Here is a 17,644-nt window from a genome sequence, read left to right as displayed (position 1 = left end):
TAGATTTATTGGAAGGCAATGAATGAAGTGGATGAGGAAGATGCAAACAGGGGTATGCAATGGCAAAACATAATTTACAAGAGTTATATTCTTTAGCTTGTCCGTATAATAGCACGGTGCTCCAACTGTTACAGAATCAACATACGTCACACAAGTAAATGCAAACAATAAACAAATAATGATGCTACTCTACATATAACCTCCCTGGCCTTTACTAAGCAGGCATCACGGCTGCCGTGTTCTGACTATTGAAGCCTACACTAGGCCCTGACATGTGTGCAAAACAGGAACAAACTCACGGTGATGTTGGGGACTCAGATAAAGTCCCAGGGGGCCCCCAACAGTCCAGTACGGTGGTGCGCACGGCTTTTTGCCAGCTCCGTGAAGCATGGTCTTCTCCTTGCTTCTGGGTCCTGGAGGTGCTCCTGGAAACTGTGAATCCCTTTCTCGTTATCTTCATGGCTTCTCAAACTCACCCAGGACAGCCACCCTCGCTGCACACGGAAAAGTCTGTCAAATCTCACAAGTCTACTCTGTTACAGGCTGTGGGTCCTCTCTTGCAGAAAACAGCACAAAGTTCTCTCTGCAGCAGCTTTTTCTCACACACACTGTTCAGACTCCACCCCCACCCTCTGCACAGTCCAGCTCATTCACACAGCCTCTTGCAGGGGAGAAGCAGAACATTCCATCACACCAGACAAGGGGGTGCAGTCTCTTAAAGTGACAGTGTGTTCCTTACTGTCCATAACAGCACCACCCTCTTACTGTACTTCAATTCATATAATTTTGTATTGTTTATTTTGTGTAATAAAGTACCCTTTTTCTAAATTTTACTATTGTGTATAGAACTCCATTTTTTTCTGTTTCTAATTGTATCGGGAGTATACACTCACTGTCCTGTTATTTACATAGGTAATGAGACATATTCACTTGGATTTAATTTTTTTTTACATGGGACCCATGTTATCTCTGGGAGTTAGATTATATGGATATGATGGTAACAGACCAAAATTTCAAGGTCAAACACTTTTGCTCCCTGAAGGAGACAGATTGTCCATTTGCAATCAGACTTTGACTCAATTGGGGAAAGAGTTTCATCTACTTATTTCCCCCAATTTCTTAATTAAAGAAGATAAAAGAAGACCAGGCAAAAGCCATTGCAATACTCCCCTTCTGGCCTCGAAGGTGCATGGTTTCCGCTTGCGCTAATTTTATTGTATGGAAAATACTGGAAACTTCCCTGCAGCAAAAACCTTTTTTGTCAGAAAGGAATCTACCACTCCAACCCAGAGTATTTACATTTCATGGCATGTAAACTGAGGGCCAATTTTGATAAGTAAAGGTCTCTTGGAAGAAGTGATAGAAACACTCCTGGCCTCTAGATGGTATTCTACTCTCAAATATTATATTTTTAGACAGTGGTGCTCCCCAAACAATTGAGATGAAGTTGATGTCACTATAGTTCTACATTTTTTTTCAGGAAGGATATCAAAAAGGTTCTTTAGAGCTACAAGGAAGTTGAGCCCTTCATTCCAGAATCCTCTGCCTTCCTGGGATTTGTTGGTTGTACTTTCTCACATCTGTCTGTCTCTGTTTGAAGGCTGGAAGATGCTAATCTTAAGCTTTCATCCTATAAAACCCTATTTCTATTAGCATTCATGTCTACAAAGACAGTTGAAGAACAACAAGCCCTTTCCTGCAAAGAAGCGTATTGGAGATTCTTAGTTCTGTGCACAATGTTGGGGTTTCTACCAAACGTGCCTTTGTTTGCAAATCTGAAATAAGAAATCTTCCTATATGTTCTTCCTTAAGATTTAGATCCAAAAAAATAACATGCCTCCTGGACGTTAAGAAATGTCTCCCAGAATGTCTTAATTGAACAAGTGCATATAGAAATTCAGAAGCTCTTTTTTCTAGTTTCAAGCTCCTATTAAGGGGGGGGAAGCTAGTAAGGCCTCTTTGGCCAAGTGGCTACCTTTTGCAAGGTCTGGATCTTCCATTAAAACTTTCACAGCCAGCTCTTGTGCAGAGATATGTTATGCTCCTTTACTTCAAATATGAAAAGCATCTTTTATGAAATTTAGAAATGGAATGGCACTAGGACAATGTCATTTATAGCCAACCCCTTGCCATTTTCAATCCTGTTTATCCTTTCGCCTGCCGACAATCCAAAACAAATGGATTCCGGTGCTCAGCTTAATGAATCATGACCATCCAATATTCCATGTCACAAAGAGACAAAAGTCAGCGGCACTCGCCAATTTGCTGAATCAACGTCTTTAATGTGTCTTTAATCCATGGTACAGATTATATTAGACACATTCCAAGAATTAGCGAGGGTGCGGGGAGTGCAGTGGGACGACGGCCGTTTCGTGCAATCAGCACTTCCACGGGTCCATGTCATCACATGGACCCGTAGAAGTGCTGATTGCACGAAACGGCCGTCGTCCCACTGCACTCCCCGCACCCTCGCTAATTCTTGGAATGTGTCTAATATAATCTGTACCATGGATTAAAGACACATTAAAGACGTTGATTAAGCAAACTGGTGAGTGCCGCTGTCTTTTATCTCTTTGTGACATGAAAAGCATCTACTTTGTCATCTGTGTCCATTTTTGTGAGACACTACAGGTTTGATATGTTCACTTCTGAGGATTCAGCCCTTGGCAAAATAGTGTGAATAGGGGCACATATGCACTAGTCCGGCCCTTGTTTCTTTTTAGTGTGTTCCAAGACCCTTTCCTGTGTTGCCATAGGACGATGAGGAAGTGGAAAATTTACCGGAATTTTCATTTTCTTGAGTCCTCAGGCAGCACCACATCCCTCCCATGATTTCCTTACCGCTACACATCATAGTCTCACCCTCGCTTTGGTAGTATATTTGTAAAGGGTATGATCGATTAACTGGCTTAATTCTAATGAACTGCTAATTAATAGGTCTCTTCTATCTGGGCAGATAAAGTGTCAATAACCCTTTTGTGTGCTGCCTGAGGACTCAATGAAATAAAAATTTCAGATACATTTTCCATGTACATTACGACTGAATCCGCATTATTGTCGGGATGGTCTGATAGACTAATGTATATAGGGGCCTAACCACGCTTCTCTGACAGGTAATCTCTTGGGTGAGAAGGATCCAGCCTGTTCATTTTCAACAGTGAATGCTTTTAATTTGTCTGGATATACCGTAAGCCCCTGCCCCGCCAGTGCCTCTCTCTGACAAAACACAGGAGGGTGGGGCTGGGCTGAACGTTTCAATGTATGGGGGACTCAGAGTCAGGAGAAATAATGGAAAGCTGAAAGATTGTTTGACTGACAGCTGTATAATTCATATATTTACGGCCAGCTTGAGGGGGTATTCCTATCTTAAGGAAGCAGCGTAACACAGGCCTCTCAACTGTTTTTGCAATCCTGTCCACCTCTGGCGGCTAAATACAGATAAGCATTTCTATATTACAAGGATGTTGTTAAAATATTGGGTAAATGCTCTCACATGAGACCAAGCCCCTTTTTACAATGGATAATTTGCATTAAACATAGATTTTGATAAAATGTACATCTTTTGAGCAAATAACAAGAACTAACCTTTGGTCCATCACTACCATTTGCGCCAGGAGGTCCTACTTGTCCTTCGTCACCCTAAAATAAATAGAAATAGAATATTAAGCGATCACATGTAATGAGTCTGTATGGGAAGAAAGGTTCCAAGCCAGGTACTTGCCTTCTTGGAAATATATGAATAACCACATGACTTGTTTAGTGAATGTTTGAGCATTCCCCATGAAATATTAATTCTGCAGCAACACATTGCATTGTGCAGTTCCTCTTTTACTCCTCCTGGAAATGTGTGAATGAGATGGCATCTGGGCAGTTCTATTCCTCATCTCAATAGTGAACATGGATAGATAGCCTGACACTGTCAGAACTGATAAGACAGTACCGGTGTGTGTATACTCCATTATCAAGTTGTCAAATCAGCATACATTTCCAGAAGGAATAACTGAGGAATGGCACAACACAAAGTGAAATTTCGGAGGTGTTATTCAATGGAGAATAACAAAATGTTCACTCAATCCGTCATGTTAGGAAATATTAAAACTTACCAAGGCTCCTGGTGTGCCCATGAGTCCCTTTGGTCCTGGGAACCCTATAAATCCAGGTTGCCCTTGTTCTCCAGGAGGACCTTTTGGGCCGGGGATCCCAGAAGATCCCTAAATGAAACACAAAAGTTGCTACTGAAGAAGATTTTATGAATGAGTTACTTGGAACACGGCAATGGACACTAATGGAGCATAATCCATCGGTGAAATGGTAGAAAAATGCCTATAAATGTTGGGGGCAAATGTTATTTTCTGTACCTTGTCTCCTTTGAGTCCTAGATCTCCTTTCTCTCCTTCACAAAGAGGCCGACCCTATGATAAAGATATGGTGTAAGCGACTTATATCTGACTTTCACTACAATATCATAACCTTATCAATTTAAGATGAAAAATTCTGATCATTATGTTCTTAGGGGAGATAAGCTGTCTCTGGTTGTGTAATCTGGCAGCAGCTTATCTCCCCTCTCTATGGAGTGGAGAACACATGAGATATTTGACTGAGCCCACTGTACATGTATATGTGGAGGGGGTCACAGACAGCTGCCACTTAGAGTTGAGCAAAACTATTCCCAGGACCCTGGTCTGGCAGTCACAGCAGTACTCTGCAATTTCTGGACCAAAGCCATTCAAACTTCCTACAGCTTGCGGGCATCCTGGGCGCCGATCTGAAGGCCCCCACGACGTCTTGACAGTACACCTACTATTCAAAAGAGGGGTGTGCCGGATAACGGCAAGTAGTAGGACGTTTGCAGGGCTCTGGTCTGGCTGCCCCAGAGTACTGACATGACGGCTGGACCAGGGTCAAGGGAATCGTTTTACGGAACTCTACCCATATGGCTGACAGCAATCTAATGCGTATGTCCAGATTAATCTATAATATTCTTATGTGTATGAGCTACCTTATTTTTCATATCTTACCAGCAATAATTTCTTTTTACTCTTTTTAAAGTTTGTAAAAGTCAGAATCCTCAAAAATAAAAATATGGAATGAAGTAACTCTTGAACACATTTTAATTGGGTTGATAACATTGTTTTTTTCTTTTATTTCTAGCTCTTCTAATAATGACTTGCATATTTTTTTTACTTAATAAACATCAATATAAAGACAGCAGCGCAGTACCTTGTCTCCCGGCATTCCATTCATTCCAGACCATCCAATTAATCCCTGGGTAACAAAATATTCCAATATATAAAAGTGTTACTGAGAAGCACATCGCTGGGAACACTAATAGACTATGCAACTTTCATCCCTGTCATACGCTGCTGGTGACTGACTACTAATACCACCTAGTGGTCACAAATCACAATTACACTTGGACTCAGGATAATAAGGGACTGCATATTGCTAGCAACACTACCAATCCTCAAAATGAAAGCCCAGTGCCACTTAAGCAATTTTCCCTGCACTGTGCTTTTCTGGAAATGTTATTGTGCAGGGAATGAACTAAAGGGACTGTCCCTGTTTTGATTCCAGATATCAGACACCCACTAATCATGATTTTAGGGTGTATCTAACACCAAAGAGAGAATCCACTTGCTATGCACAGCCCCCTAAAACATAACCCAGAGTATTAGTTTTGTTTAGCGTGTTGCTAAATTATATTTCAACTTTTGATGTTAGATGAGCTTTTGAATTTACCATTGGCCCTTCTGATCCTCGTTCCCCTCGCAAACCTGGAGGCCCCGCTTCTCCCTGTCAAATAGCAATCATTACTGGACTACCGAAGGATCAGAAAACATTAAAAAGAGTTTTACAGAGATGCTCTATGTACTTAAAAATCCAAGAAACACTCAAAAAAGGGTACAAATTCATACCGAGTCTCCTTTATGACCTAGCGGCCCCTCAGCTCCTTTTGTGCCCTGGAACAAGAAATAATACAATTACATGTACATGGCCAGGCACGCTGGGTCTTGGCACTGGCCAACGTTTACCTGCAGCTGGTGCCAATGCAGATTTTGTTGATGGTATTGAATGCTGAAATAACAAAGGTACCTGTGGTCCTCTTCGGCCTGGTGGTCCACACAGTCCTTCTACCCCAGGAGGGCCCTGTGTACAGATGTTAGAATTGTAAGGACACTTAGTGAAGAGATTATATATACACAGTGGTGTGAAAAAATGGATTTTTGATACTCGCTGTAAAATCGCTTTCTTAGAACCTTCATTGGGGGACACAGGTAACCATGGGTTTATATTGCTGTCACTAGGAGGCTGACACTGACAAAAAAAAGATTAGGCTCCTCCTCAGCAGTATACACCCATTAACAGACACAAAGCTCGTCAGTTAGTGAAAAAGCAGTAGGAGAAGCAACCATAGAAACCAAAACATCGAAACAACCAGACTCAACATAAGCACAAAACAGAGAGGGTGCTGGGTCCCCCAATGAAGGCCCCAAGAAAGAGATTTTACGGTGAGTACCAAAAATCCATCTTTCTTTATCGATTAATTGGGGACACAGGTAACCATCGGACATCCCAAAGCAGTCCTAAGGGAGGGCATACAATAACTTTCGAAAACTCAGGTCAGACAGCGGATGACCTCCGTCTGCAAAACCCTTCTTCCCAGGCTGGCATCCCTCAAAGCATAGGTATAAATTTGGTTAAACCTTGCAAAAGTGTGAAGGGAAGGCCAGGTAGCTGCCTTGCAAACTTGAGATGCAGAGGCCTGGTGACGAACGGCCCAGGAGGCCCCCACCATCCAGGTGGAGTGAGCCCTTACCCCTGGAGGGGGTAGTCTGTCCTTGACCCGATATGACGCGATGTTCGATTTAGAGGCTGGAAGACCCTTACGACGACCCTCAGGAATGACAAACAAAGAGTCAGAGCTCTGAAAGGGAGCAGGCCTGGAAGAGGTAGAAACAAAGAGCTCTGACCAGATACAACTTGTGGAGAGACCTTTCCAGGGGATGAACTGGGGCAAAGGGTAGGTAGAAAGATATCTTCATTGGTGTGGAAAGAGGAAACAACCTTCGGAAGGAACGAAGGGACCAATCTGAGAACGACTTTGCCCTGATGGATAATGAGAAAAGGAGAAAGACAGGAAAGAGTCACCAGTTCTGAAACTCATCTGATAATCATTATAGCCACCAAGAAAGCAACCTTCCAGGAAAGAAGGGAAGTTATAATATCCTGAATGGGCTCGAAAGGAGAGTGCTGAAGGACAGATAGGACCAAGTGAAGGTCTCACGGATCTATTGGAGGCTGATAAGGTGGAGCCAGTTGAGCAAAGCTCTTGAGGAAGGTCTTGACCTAGGGCTGAGATGCCAAATCCTTCTGAAACAGAATCGGGAGGGCGGAACCTTTACCCATAAGAGTACTAAGGGAAAGATTGGAGTCCAGGACAGACTGGAGAAAAGCCAAAATGGCTGGTAGTGCAAAGGACATGGGGGAAGACTGAGTGTCTTCACACCAGCGGAAATAGGCTTTCCAGGTCCTATGATAAATGCGAGAACACACAGGCTTTCTCGTACTGATCATTGTCTGTATGACCTGAGAAGAAAACCCGGTTTCCTTCAGAATGGTGGCTTCAATGGCCATGACGTTAAACTCAGCGAATTAGAATTCTGGTGGAAGAGAGGACCCTGTGGAAGGAGGTCTGGACAGTTGGCAAGTTTCCAAGGAGTGTTTGCGAGCATGTTTACTAGCTCTGTGTACCAGGCCCCTCTGGGCCAGTCTGGAGCCACCAGAATTACGGGTACTCCCTTTGACTTGATCTTCTTGATGACCCTCGGGATTAAGGGGACGGGTGGGAAGATATATGGAAGGCGAACGGGAAACCAAGATAGTTCTAGGGCATCCTGTTGTGAATTTACCTTTTTGGCTCCCTCTAGTGGTTACTAGTGATTTGACTCTGGGTATGTCTGCCATCCCTTGTATACTCACCTGGGTCGTTAGGTCAGGGGTGTTGCTATATAAGCTCCCTGGACCTTCAGTTCAATGCCTGGCAACGTTGTAATCAGAGCTAATCTTTTGTGCTCTTGTCTACTGATCCTGGTTCCTGCTAGATTAAGCTAAGTCTGCTTTCTTGCTTTTTGCTATTTGTTTTTGTTTGCATTTTTGTCCAGCTTGTACATAATCTGTATCCTTACCTTGCTGGAAGCTCTAGGGAGGCTGGAGTTCTCCCCCCGGGCCGTTAGACGGTTCGGGGGTTCTTGAATTTCCAGTGTGGATTTTGGATAGGGTTTTTGTTGACCATATAAGTTATCTTACTACATTCTGCTATTAGTAAGTGGACCTCTCTTTGCTAAACCTAGTTCATCTCTGTGTGTGTTTGTCATTTCCTCTTACCTCACCGTTATTATTTGTGGGGGGCTTGTATCCAACTTTTGGGGTCTATTTTCTGGAGGCAAGAGAGGTCTTTGTTTTCCTCTTCTAGGGGTAGTTAGTCCTCCGGCTGGCGCGAGACATCTAGGCATGTTCCCCGGCTACTTCTAGTGTTGGCGTTAGGAGTAGATATATGGTCAACCCAGTTACCACTGCCCTATGAGCTGGATTTTTGTACTTCGCAGACTTACTTGTTCCTCTGAGACCCTCGCCATTGGGGTCATAACAGTTTGCCAGGCCCTTAAATAGACCCTCGCCATTGGGGTCATAACAGTTTGCCAGGCCAGTATTAAATGTTAAATGCATTGCAGAAGCGGGATTATAAGAAAGAAAATTCTGAGTTTTTTTTTTTCTCTTTCTCATTTTTTTTTTCTTTTCCCCTTTACCTCTGAGTGGCTTGTGTTTTCTGCAGACATGAATGTCCAGACCTTGATTACAGGTGTGGACCAGCTTACTGCTCGTGTGCAGGGCATACAAGATTATGTTATCAGAAATCCTATGTCAGAACCTAAGATACCGATTCCTGAACTGTTTTCCGGAGACCGATTTAAATTTAGAAATTTCAGGAATAATTGTAAATTGTTTTTGTCCCTGAGACCCTGTTCATCTGGAGACTCCGCTCAGCAAGTGAAAATTGTTATTTCTTTTTTACGGGGCGACCCTCAGGATTGGGCCTTCTCGCTGGCGCCAGGAGATCCGGCATTGGCTGATATTGATGCGTTTTTTCTGGCGCTCGGTTTGCTTTATGAGGAACCCAATCTTGAGATTCAGGCAGAAAAAGCCTTGCTGGCTATGTCTCAGGGCCAGGACGAGGCTGAAGTGTATTGCCAAAAATTTCGGAAATGGTCCGTGCTGACCCAGTGGAACGAGTGTGCATTGGCTGCAAATTTCAGAAATGGCCTTTCTGAAGCCATTAAGAATGTGATGGTGGGTTTTCCCATTCCCACAGGTCTGAATGATTCCATGGCCCTGGCAATTCAAATCGACCGGCGGTTGCGGGAGCGCAAAACCGCAAATTCCCTCATGGTGTTGTCTGAACAGGCACCTGATTTAATGCAATGTGATAGAATCCTGACTAGAAATGAGCGGAAAATTCATAGACGCCAGAATGGCTTGTGTTACTACTGTGGTGATTCTACACATGTTATCTCAGCATGCTCTAAACGTCTTACTAGGGTTGTTAGTCCTGTCGCCATTGGTAATTTGCAACCTAAATTTATTCTATCTGTAACTTTGATTTGCTCACTGTCATCGTATCCTGTCATGGCATTTGTGGACTCAGGTGCTGCCCTGAGTCTGATGGATCTGTCATTTGCCAAGCGCTGCGGTTTTGTTCTGGAGCCATTAGAAAATCCTATCCCTCTTAGGGGTATTGATGCTACGCCTTTGGCAAAAAATAAACCGCAGTTTTGGACACAGGTTACCATGTGCATGACTCCCGAACATCGGGAGGTGATACGTTTTCTTGTTCTGCATAAGATGCATGATTTTGTTGTTTTGGGTTTGCCATGGTTACAGACCCATAATCCAGTCTTGGACTGGAAGGCAATGTCGGTGTCAAGTTGGGGCTGCCATGGAATTCATGGAGATTCCCTGCCCTTGTCTATTGCTTCTTTACGCCTTCGGAAGTTCCGGCGTATTTGTCTGATTATCAGGATGTCTTCAGCGAGTCTAAGTCCAGTGCACTGCCTCCTCATAGGGAATGTGACTGTGCAATAGATTTGATTCCTGGCAGTAAGTTTCCTAAGGGGAGACTGTTTAATTTGTCGGTACCTGAACATACCGCGATGCGTTCATATATCAAGGAGTCCCTTGAGAAGGGGCATATCCGTCCTTCTTCTTCCCCTCTTGGTGCGGGATTCTTTTTTGTGGCCAAAAAGGACGGATCTTTGAGGCCTTGTATTGACTATCGGCTTTTAAACAAGATCACTGTCAAATTTCAGTATCCTTTGCCGCTGTTGTCAGACTTGTTTGCCCGGATTAAAGGTGCCAAGTGGTTCACCAAGATAGACCTTCGTGGTGCGTACAACCTTGTGCGCATTAAGCAAGGCGATGAATGGAAAACCGCATTCAATACGCCCGAAGGTCATTTTGAGTACTTGGTGATGCCATTTGGGCTCTCTAATGCACCTTCAGTTTTTCAGTCCTTCATGCATGACATTTTCCGGAAGTATCTGGATAAATTTTTGATTGTTTATCTGGATGATATTCTGGTTTTTTCTGATGATTGGGACTCGCATGTGGAGCAGGTCAGGATGGTTTTTAAGATTTTGCGTGAAAATTCTTTGTTTGTTAAAGGCTCAAAGTGTCTCTTTGGTGTACAGAGGGTTCCCTTTTTGGGGTTCATTTTTTCCCCTTCTGCTGTGGAGATGGACCCAGTCAAGGTCCGAGCTATTCATGATTGGACTCAACCCTCGTCAGTTAAGAGTCTTCAGAAATTCTTGGGTTTTGCTAACTTCTACCGTCGTTTTATCGCAAATTTTTCTAGCGTTGTTAAACCATTGACGGATATGACCAAGAAAGGCTCTGATGTAGCTAACTGGGCTCCTGCTGCCGTGGAGGCTTTCCAGGAGTTGAAACGCCGGTTTACTTCGGCGCCTGTTTTGTGCCAACCTGACACCTCACTTCCCTTTCAGGTGGAGGTGGATGCTTCGGAGATTGGGGCAGGGGCTGTTTTGTCGCAGAGAGGCCCTGGTTGCTCTACTATGAGACCTTGTGCCTTTTTCTCCAGGAAGTTTTCGCCGGCAGAGCGAAATTATGATGTGGGCAATCGGGAGTTGTTGGCCATGAAGTGGGCATTTGAGGAGTGGCGTCATTGGCTCGAGGGTGCTAAGCATCGTGTGGTGGTCTTGACTGATCACAAAAATCTGATGTATCTCGAGTCTGCTAAACGCCTGAATCCTAGACAGGCCCGCTGGTCATTGTTTTTCTCCCGTTTTGACTTTGTGGTCTCGTATTTACCAGGTTCTAAGAATGTGAAGGCCGATGCTCTGTCTAGGAGCTTTGTGCCTGATGCTCCTGGAGTCGCTGAACCTGTGGGTATTCTTAAGGAAGGAGTTATCTTGTCAGCTATTTCTCCTGATCTGCGGCGTGTGTTGCAGAGATTTCAGGCTGGTAGGCCTGACTCTTGTCCATCTGACAGATTGTTTGTGCCTGCTAAATGGACCAGCAGAGTCATTTCCGAGGTTCATTCCTCAGTGTTGGCAGGGCACCCGGGAATTTTTGGCACCAGAGATCTGGTGGCCAGGTCCTTTTGGTGGCCTTCCTTGTCAAGGGATGTGCGGTCATTTGTGCAGTCCTGTGGAACTTGTGCTCGAGCTAAGCCTTGCTGTTCTCGTGCCAGCGGGTTGCTCTTGCCCTTGCCTGTCCCGAAGAGACCTTGGACACACATCTCTATGGATTTCATTTCTGATCTTCCGGTGTCTCAGGGCATGTCTGTCATCTGGGTGATATGTGATCGTTTCTCCAAGATGGTCCATTTGGTTCCTTTGCCTAAGCTGCCCTCCTCTTCTGATCTGGTTCCTGTGTTCTTCCAGAACGTGGTTCGTTTGCACGGCATTCCTGAGAATATTGTGTCGGACAGAGGATCCCAGTTTGTTTCCAGGTTCTGGCGATCCTTTTGTGGTAGGATGGGCATTGATTTGTCGTTTTCGTCCGCTTTTCATCCCCAGACTAACGGACAAACGTAGCGAACTAATCAGACTCTGGAGGCTTATTTGAGGTGTTTTGTCTCTTCTGATCAGGATGATTGGGTGACCTTCTTGCCGTTGGCTGAATTTGCCCTTAATAATCGGGCTAGTTCCGCCACCTTGGTTTCGCCATTTTTCTGCAACTCTGGTTTCCATCCTCGTTTTTCCTCGGGACATGTGGAGCCTTCTGACTGTCCTGGGGTGGATTCTGTGGTGGATAGGTTGCAGCGGATCTGGAGTCATGTGGAGGACAACTTGAAGTTGTCACAGGAGAAGGCTCAGCGTTTTGCCAACCGCCGCCGCGGTGTGGGTCCCCGACTTCGCGTTGGGGATTTGGTATGGCTGTCTTCTCGATTTGTTCCTATGAAGGTCTCCTCTCCCAAATTTAAGCCTCGCTTCATTGGTCCTTACAAGATATTGGAAATCCTTAATCCTGTATCCTTTCGCCTGGATCTTCCGGTGTCGTTTGCCATTCACAACGTATTTCATAGGTCCTTGTTGCGGCGGTACGTTGTGCCTGTGGTCCCTTCTGCTGAGCCTCCTGCTCCGGTGTTGGTTGAGGGCGAGTTGGAGTACTGTTGTGAAATTGGATTCTGGGCTCCCCCGGTGGCCACTTGTGGAATTGTACTTGTGTGCATCATCCCCTCTGTTCACCTGCTCCTATCAGGATGTGGGAGTCGCTATATAACCTTGCTCCTCTGTCAGTTTCATGCCGGTCAACAATGTAATCAGAAGCCTTTCTGTGCATGTTCCTGCTACTAGACAACTCCCAGCTAAGTTGGACTTTTGTCCTTGTGTGTTTTTGCATTTTGTTCCTGTTCACAGCTGCTGTTTCGTTACTGTGTCTGGAAAGCTCTTGTGAGCGGAAATTGCCACTCTGGTGTTATGAGTTAATGCTAGAGTCTTAAAGTAATTTCTGGATGGTGTTTTGATAGGGTTTTCTGCTGACCATGAAAGTGCCCTTTCTGTTTTCTTTCTATCTAGTAAGCGGACCTCGATTTTTGCTTAACCTATTTTCATACTACGTTTGTCATTTCATCTAAAATCACCGCCAATATATGTGGGGGCCTCTGTCTGCCTTTTGGGAAAATTTCTCTAGAGGTGAGCCAGGACTGTCTTTTCCTCTGCTAGGATTAGGTAGTTCTCCGGCTGGCGCTGGGCATCTAGGGATAAAAAAACGTAGGCATGCTACCCGGCCACTTCTAGTTGTGCGGCAGGTTTAGTTCATGGTCAGTATAGTTTCCATCTTCCAAGAGCTAGTTCTCATATATGCTGGGCTATGTTCTCTCGCCATTGAGAATCATGACAGTTTGACCGGCCCAAAAAAAAGGGTTAAATTACTGGCTGAGAAAGGAGAGAAAAAAGAAGTCTGCTACAATTTTTTTTTTTTTTTTTTTTTTTCCTCTAGTTCTGAGTGTGCTCTTAATTGAATCACTTGCTAGTCTGCCTATACTGCAGCCTTCCTCTCTTTCTCTCCTTCTTATCCTTGAATGGCTCTGTGTTCACCTGTTTCTAATGGATCTTCAGAGTGTAGCTACAGGTTTGAATAATCTCGCCACAAAGGTACAAAATTTGCAAGATTTCGTTGTTCATGCACCTATGTCTGAGCCTAGAATTCCTTTGCCTGAATTCTTCTCGGGGAATAGATCTCACTTTCAAAATTTTAAAAATAATTGCAAATTGTTTTTGTCCCTGAAGTCTCGCTCTGCCGGAGACCCTGCACAGCAGGTCAGGATTGTAATTTCCTTGCTCCGGGGCGACCCTCAAGACTGGGCTTTTGCATTGGCACCAGGGGATCCTGCGTTGCTCAATGTGGATGCGTTTTTTCTGGCCTTGGGGTTGCTTTATGAGGAACCTCATTTAGAGCTTCAGGCGGAAAAGGCCTTGATGTCCTTATCTCAGGGGCAAGATGAAGCTGAAATATACTGCCAAAAATTCCGCAAATGGTCTGTGCTTACTCAGTGGAATGAGTGCGCCCTGGCGGCGATTTTCAGAGAAGGTCTCTCTGATGCCATTAAGGATGTTATGGTGGGGTTCCCTGTGCCTGCGAGTCTGAATGAGTCCATGACGATGGCTATTCAGATCAATAGGCGTCTGCGGGAGCGCAAACCTGTGCACCATTTGGCGGTGTCTACTGAGAAAACGCCAGAAAATATGCAATGTGATAGAATTCTGTCCAGAAGCGAGCGGCAGAATTTTAGACGAAAAAATGGGTTGTGCTTCTATTGTGGTGATTCAACTCATGTTATATCAGCATGCTTTAAGCGTACTAAGAAGCCTGACAAGTCTGTTTCAATTAGCACTTTACAGTCTAAGTTTATTCTATCTGTGACCCTGATTTGTTCTTTGTCATCTATTACCGCGGACGCCTATGTCGACTCTGGCGCTGCTTTGAGTCTTATGGATTGGTCCTTTGCCAAACGCTGTGGGTATGATTTGGAGCCATTGGAGGCTCCGATACCTCTGAAAGGGATTGACTCCACCCCATTGGCTAGTAATAAACCACAATACTGGACACAAGTGACTATGCGTGTTAATCCGGATCACCAGGAGGTTATTCGCTTTCTGGTGCTGTATAATCTACATGATGTTTTGGTGCTGGGATTGCCATGGCTGCAATCTCATAACCCAGTCCTCGACTGGAGAGCTATGTCTGTGTTAAGCTGGGGATGTAAAGGAACTCATGGGGACGTACCTTTGGTTTCCATTTCATCATCTATTCCCTCTGAGATTCCTGAATTCTTGTCTGACTTTCGTGACGTTTTTGAAGAACCCAAGGTTGGTTCACTACCTCCGCACCGGGAGTGCGATTGTGCCATAGACTTGATCCCGGGTAGTAAATACCCTAAGGGTCGTTTATTTAATCTGTCTGTGCCTGAACACGCGGCTATGCGAGAATATATAAAGGAGTCCTTGGAAAAGGGACATATTCGTCCTTCGTCATCTCCCTTAGGAGCCGGTTTTTTCTTTGTGTCTAAGAAAGACGGCTCTTTGAGGCCGTGTATTGATTATCGACTTTTGAATAAAATCACGGTTAAATATCAATATCCGTTACCACTGCTTACTGATTTGTTTGCTCGTATAAAGGGGGCCAAGTGGTTCTCTAAGATTGATCTCCGTGGGGCATATAATTTGGTGCGAATCAAGCAGGGGGATGAGTGGAAAACCGCATTTAATACGCCCGAGGGCCATTTTGAGTATTTGGTGATGCCTTTTGGTCTTTCAAATGCCCCTTCAGTCTTCCAGTCCTTTATGCATGACATTTTCCGCGATTATTTGGACAAATTTATGATTGTGTATCTGGATGATATTCTGATTTTTTCGGATGACTGGGACTCTCATGTCCAGCAGGTCAGGAGGGTTTTTCAGGTTTTGCGGTCTAATTCCTTGTGTGTGAAGGGTTCTAAGTGTGTTTTTGGGGTTCAAAAGATTTCCTTCTTGGGATACATTTTTTCCCCCTCTTCCATCGAGATGGATCCTGTCAAGGTTCAGGCTATTGGTGATTGGACGCAACCCTCTTCTCTTAAGAGTCTTCAGAAATTTTTGGGCTTTGCTAACTTTTATCGTCGATTTATTGCTGGTTTTTCTGATGTTGTAAAACCATTGACTGATTTGACTAAGAAGGGTGCTGATGTTGCTGATTGGTCCCCTGATGCTGTGGAGGCCTTTCGGGAGCTCAAGCGCCGCTTTTCTTCCGCCCCAGTGTTGCGTCAGCCTGATGTTGCTCTTCCTTTTCAGGTTGAGGTCGACGCTTCTGAAATCGGAGCTGGGGCGGTGTTGTCGCAGAGAAGTTCCGACTGCTCCGTGATGAGACCTTGTGCTTTTTTTTCCCGTAAATTTTCGCCCGCCGAGCGGAATTATGATATTGGGAATCGGGAGCTTTTGGCCATGAAGTGGGCTTTTGAGGAGTGGCGTCACTGGCTTGAGGGGGCCAGACATCAGGTGGTGGTATTGACTGACCACAAAAATTTAATTTACCTTGAGTCTGCCAGGCGCCTGAATCCTAGACAGGCGCGCTGGTCGTTGTTTTTTTTTCTCTCGGTTTAATTTTGTGGTGTCTTACCTACCGGGTTCTAAGAATGTTAAGGCGGATGCCCTTTCTAGGAGTTTTGAGCCTGACTCCCCTGGTAATTCTGAGCCCACAGGTATCCTTAAAGATGGAGTGATATTGTCTGCCGTTTCTCCAGACCTGCGGCGGGCCTTGCAGGAGTTTCAGGCGGATAGACCTGATCGTTGCCCACCTGGTAGACTGTTTGTTCCTGATGATTGGACCAGTAGAGTCATCTCTGAGGTTCATTCTTCTGCGTTGGCAGGTCATCCTGGAATCTTTGGTACCAGGGATTTGGTGGCAAGGTCCTTCTGGTGGCCTTCCCTGTCACGAGATGTGCGAGGCTTTGTGCAGTCTTGTGACGTTTGTGCTCGGGCCAAGCCTTGTTGTTCTCGGGCTAGTGGATTGTTGTTACCCTTGCCTATCCCGAAGAGGCCTTGGACGCACATCTCGATGGATTTTATTTCGGATCTGCCTGTTTCTCATAAGATGTCTGTCATCTGGGTGGTGTGTGACCGTTTCTCTAAGATGGTCCATCTGGTTCCCTTGCCTAAGTTGCCTTCTTCTTCCGAGTTGGTTCCTCTGTTTTTTCAAAATGTTGTTCGTTTGCATGGTATTCCGGAGAATATCGTTTCTGACAGAGGGACCCAATTCGTGTCTAGATTTTGGCGGGCATTCTGTGCTAGGATGGGCATAGATTTGTCTTTTTCGTCTGCTTTCCATCCTCAGACTAATGGCCAGACCGAGCGGACTAATCAGACCTTGGAGACATATTTGAGGTGTTTTGTGTCTGCGGATCAGGATGATTGGGTTGCTTTTTTGCCTTTGGCGGAGTTCGCCCTCAATAATCGGGCCAGCTCTGCCACCTTGGTGTCCCCGTTTTTCTGTAATTCGGGGTTTCATCCTCGATTTTCCTCCGGTCAAGTGGAATCTTCGGATTGTCCTGGAGTGGATGCTGTGGTGGAGAGGTTGCATCAGATTTGGGGGCAGGTGGTGGACAATTTGAAGTTGTCCCAGGAGAAGACTCAGCTTTTTGCCAACCGCCGTCGTCGTGTTGGTCCTCGGCTTTGTGTTGGGGACTTGGTGTGGTTGTCTTCTCGTTTTGTCCCTATGAGGGTTTCTTCTCCTAAGTTTAAGCCTCGGTTCATCGGCCCGTACAAGATATTGGAGATTCTTAACCCTGTGTCCTTCCGTTTGGACCTCCCTGCATCCTTTTCGATTCATAATGTTTTTCATCGGTCATTGTTGCGCAGGTATGAGGTACCGGCTGTGCCTTCCGTTGAGCCTCCTGCTCCGGTGTTGGTTGAGGGTGAGTTGGAGTACGTTGTGGAAAAGATCTTGGACTCTCGTGTTTCCAGACGGAAACTCCAGTATCTGGTCAAATGGAAGGGATACGGTCAGGAGGATAATTCTTGGGTCACTGCCTCTGATGTTCATGCCTCCGATCTTGTCCGTGCCTTTCATAGGGCTCATCCTGATCGCCCTG

The 17,644-nt window shown here is 45.1% G+C and overlaps 1 protein-coding gene across 2 annotated transcripts in view; it reads right to left on the bottom strand.

Annotated features, from left to right (window-relative positions):
• LOC143805234 (uncharacterized) overlaps nucleotides 1-17,644 on the bottom strand; it is a 660,557-nt gene that overhangs the window by 139,681 nt on the left and 503,232 nt on the right. For both annotated transcript variants that reach the window (XM_077284263.1, XM_077284264.1), the window contains exons 21-27: nucleotides 6,094-6,147; nucleotides 5,916-5,960; nucleotides 5,740-5,793; nucleotides 5,221-5,265; nucleotides 4,359-4,412; nucleotides 4,104-4,211; nucleotides 3,586-3,639 (exon numbers count right to left, since the gene is read on the bottom strand). In XM_077284263.1, the coding sequence (XP_077140378.1) occupies nucleotides 3,586-3,639; nucleotides 4,104-4,211; nucleotides 4,359-4,412; nucleotides 5,221-5,265; nucleotides 5,740-5,793; nucleotides 5,916-5,960; nucleotides 6,094-6,147 (414 nt within the window). The remainder of the gene's footprint in view (nucleotides 1-3,585; nucleotides 3,640-4,103; nucleotides 4,212-4,358; nucleotides 4,413-5,220; nucleotides 5,266-5,739; nucleotides 5,794-5,915; nucleotides 5,961-6,093; nucleotides 6,148-17,644) is intronic.

The sequence above is a fragment of the Ranitomeya variabilis genome, chromosome 2 (genome assembly GCF_051348905.1).
Source record: "Ranitomeya variabilis isolate aRanVar5 chromosome 2, aRanVar5.hap1, whole genome shotgun sequence".
Classification (NCBI taxonomy): Eukaryota; Metazoa; Chordata; class Amphibia; order Anura; family Dendrobatidae; genus Ranitomeya; species Ranitomeya variabilis.
The sequence above is the reverse complement of the archived record's forward strand: the minus strand, read 5'-3'. Positions and strand labels throughout refer to the sequence as shown.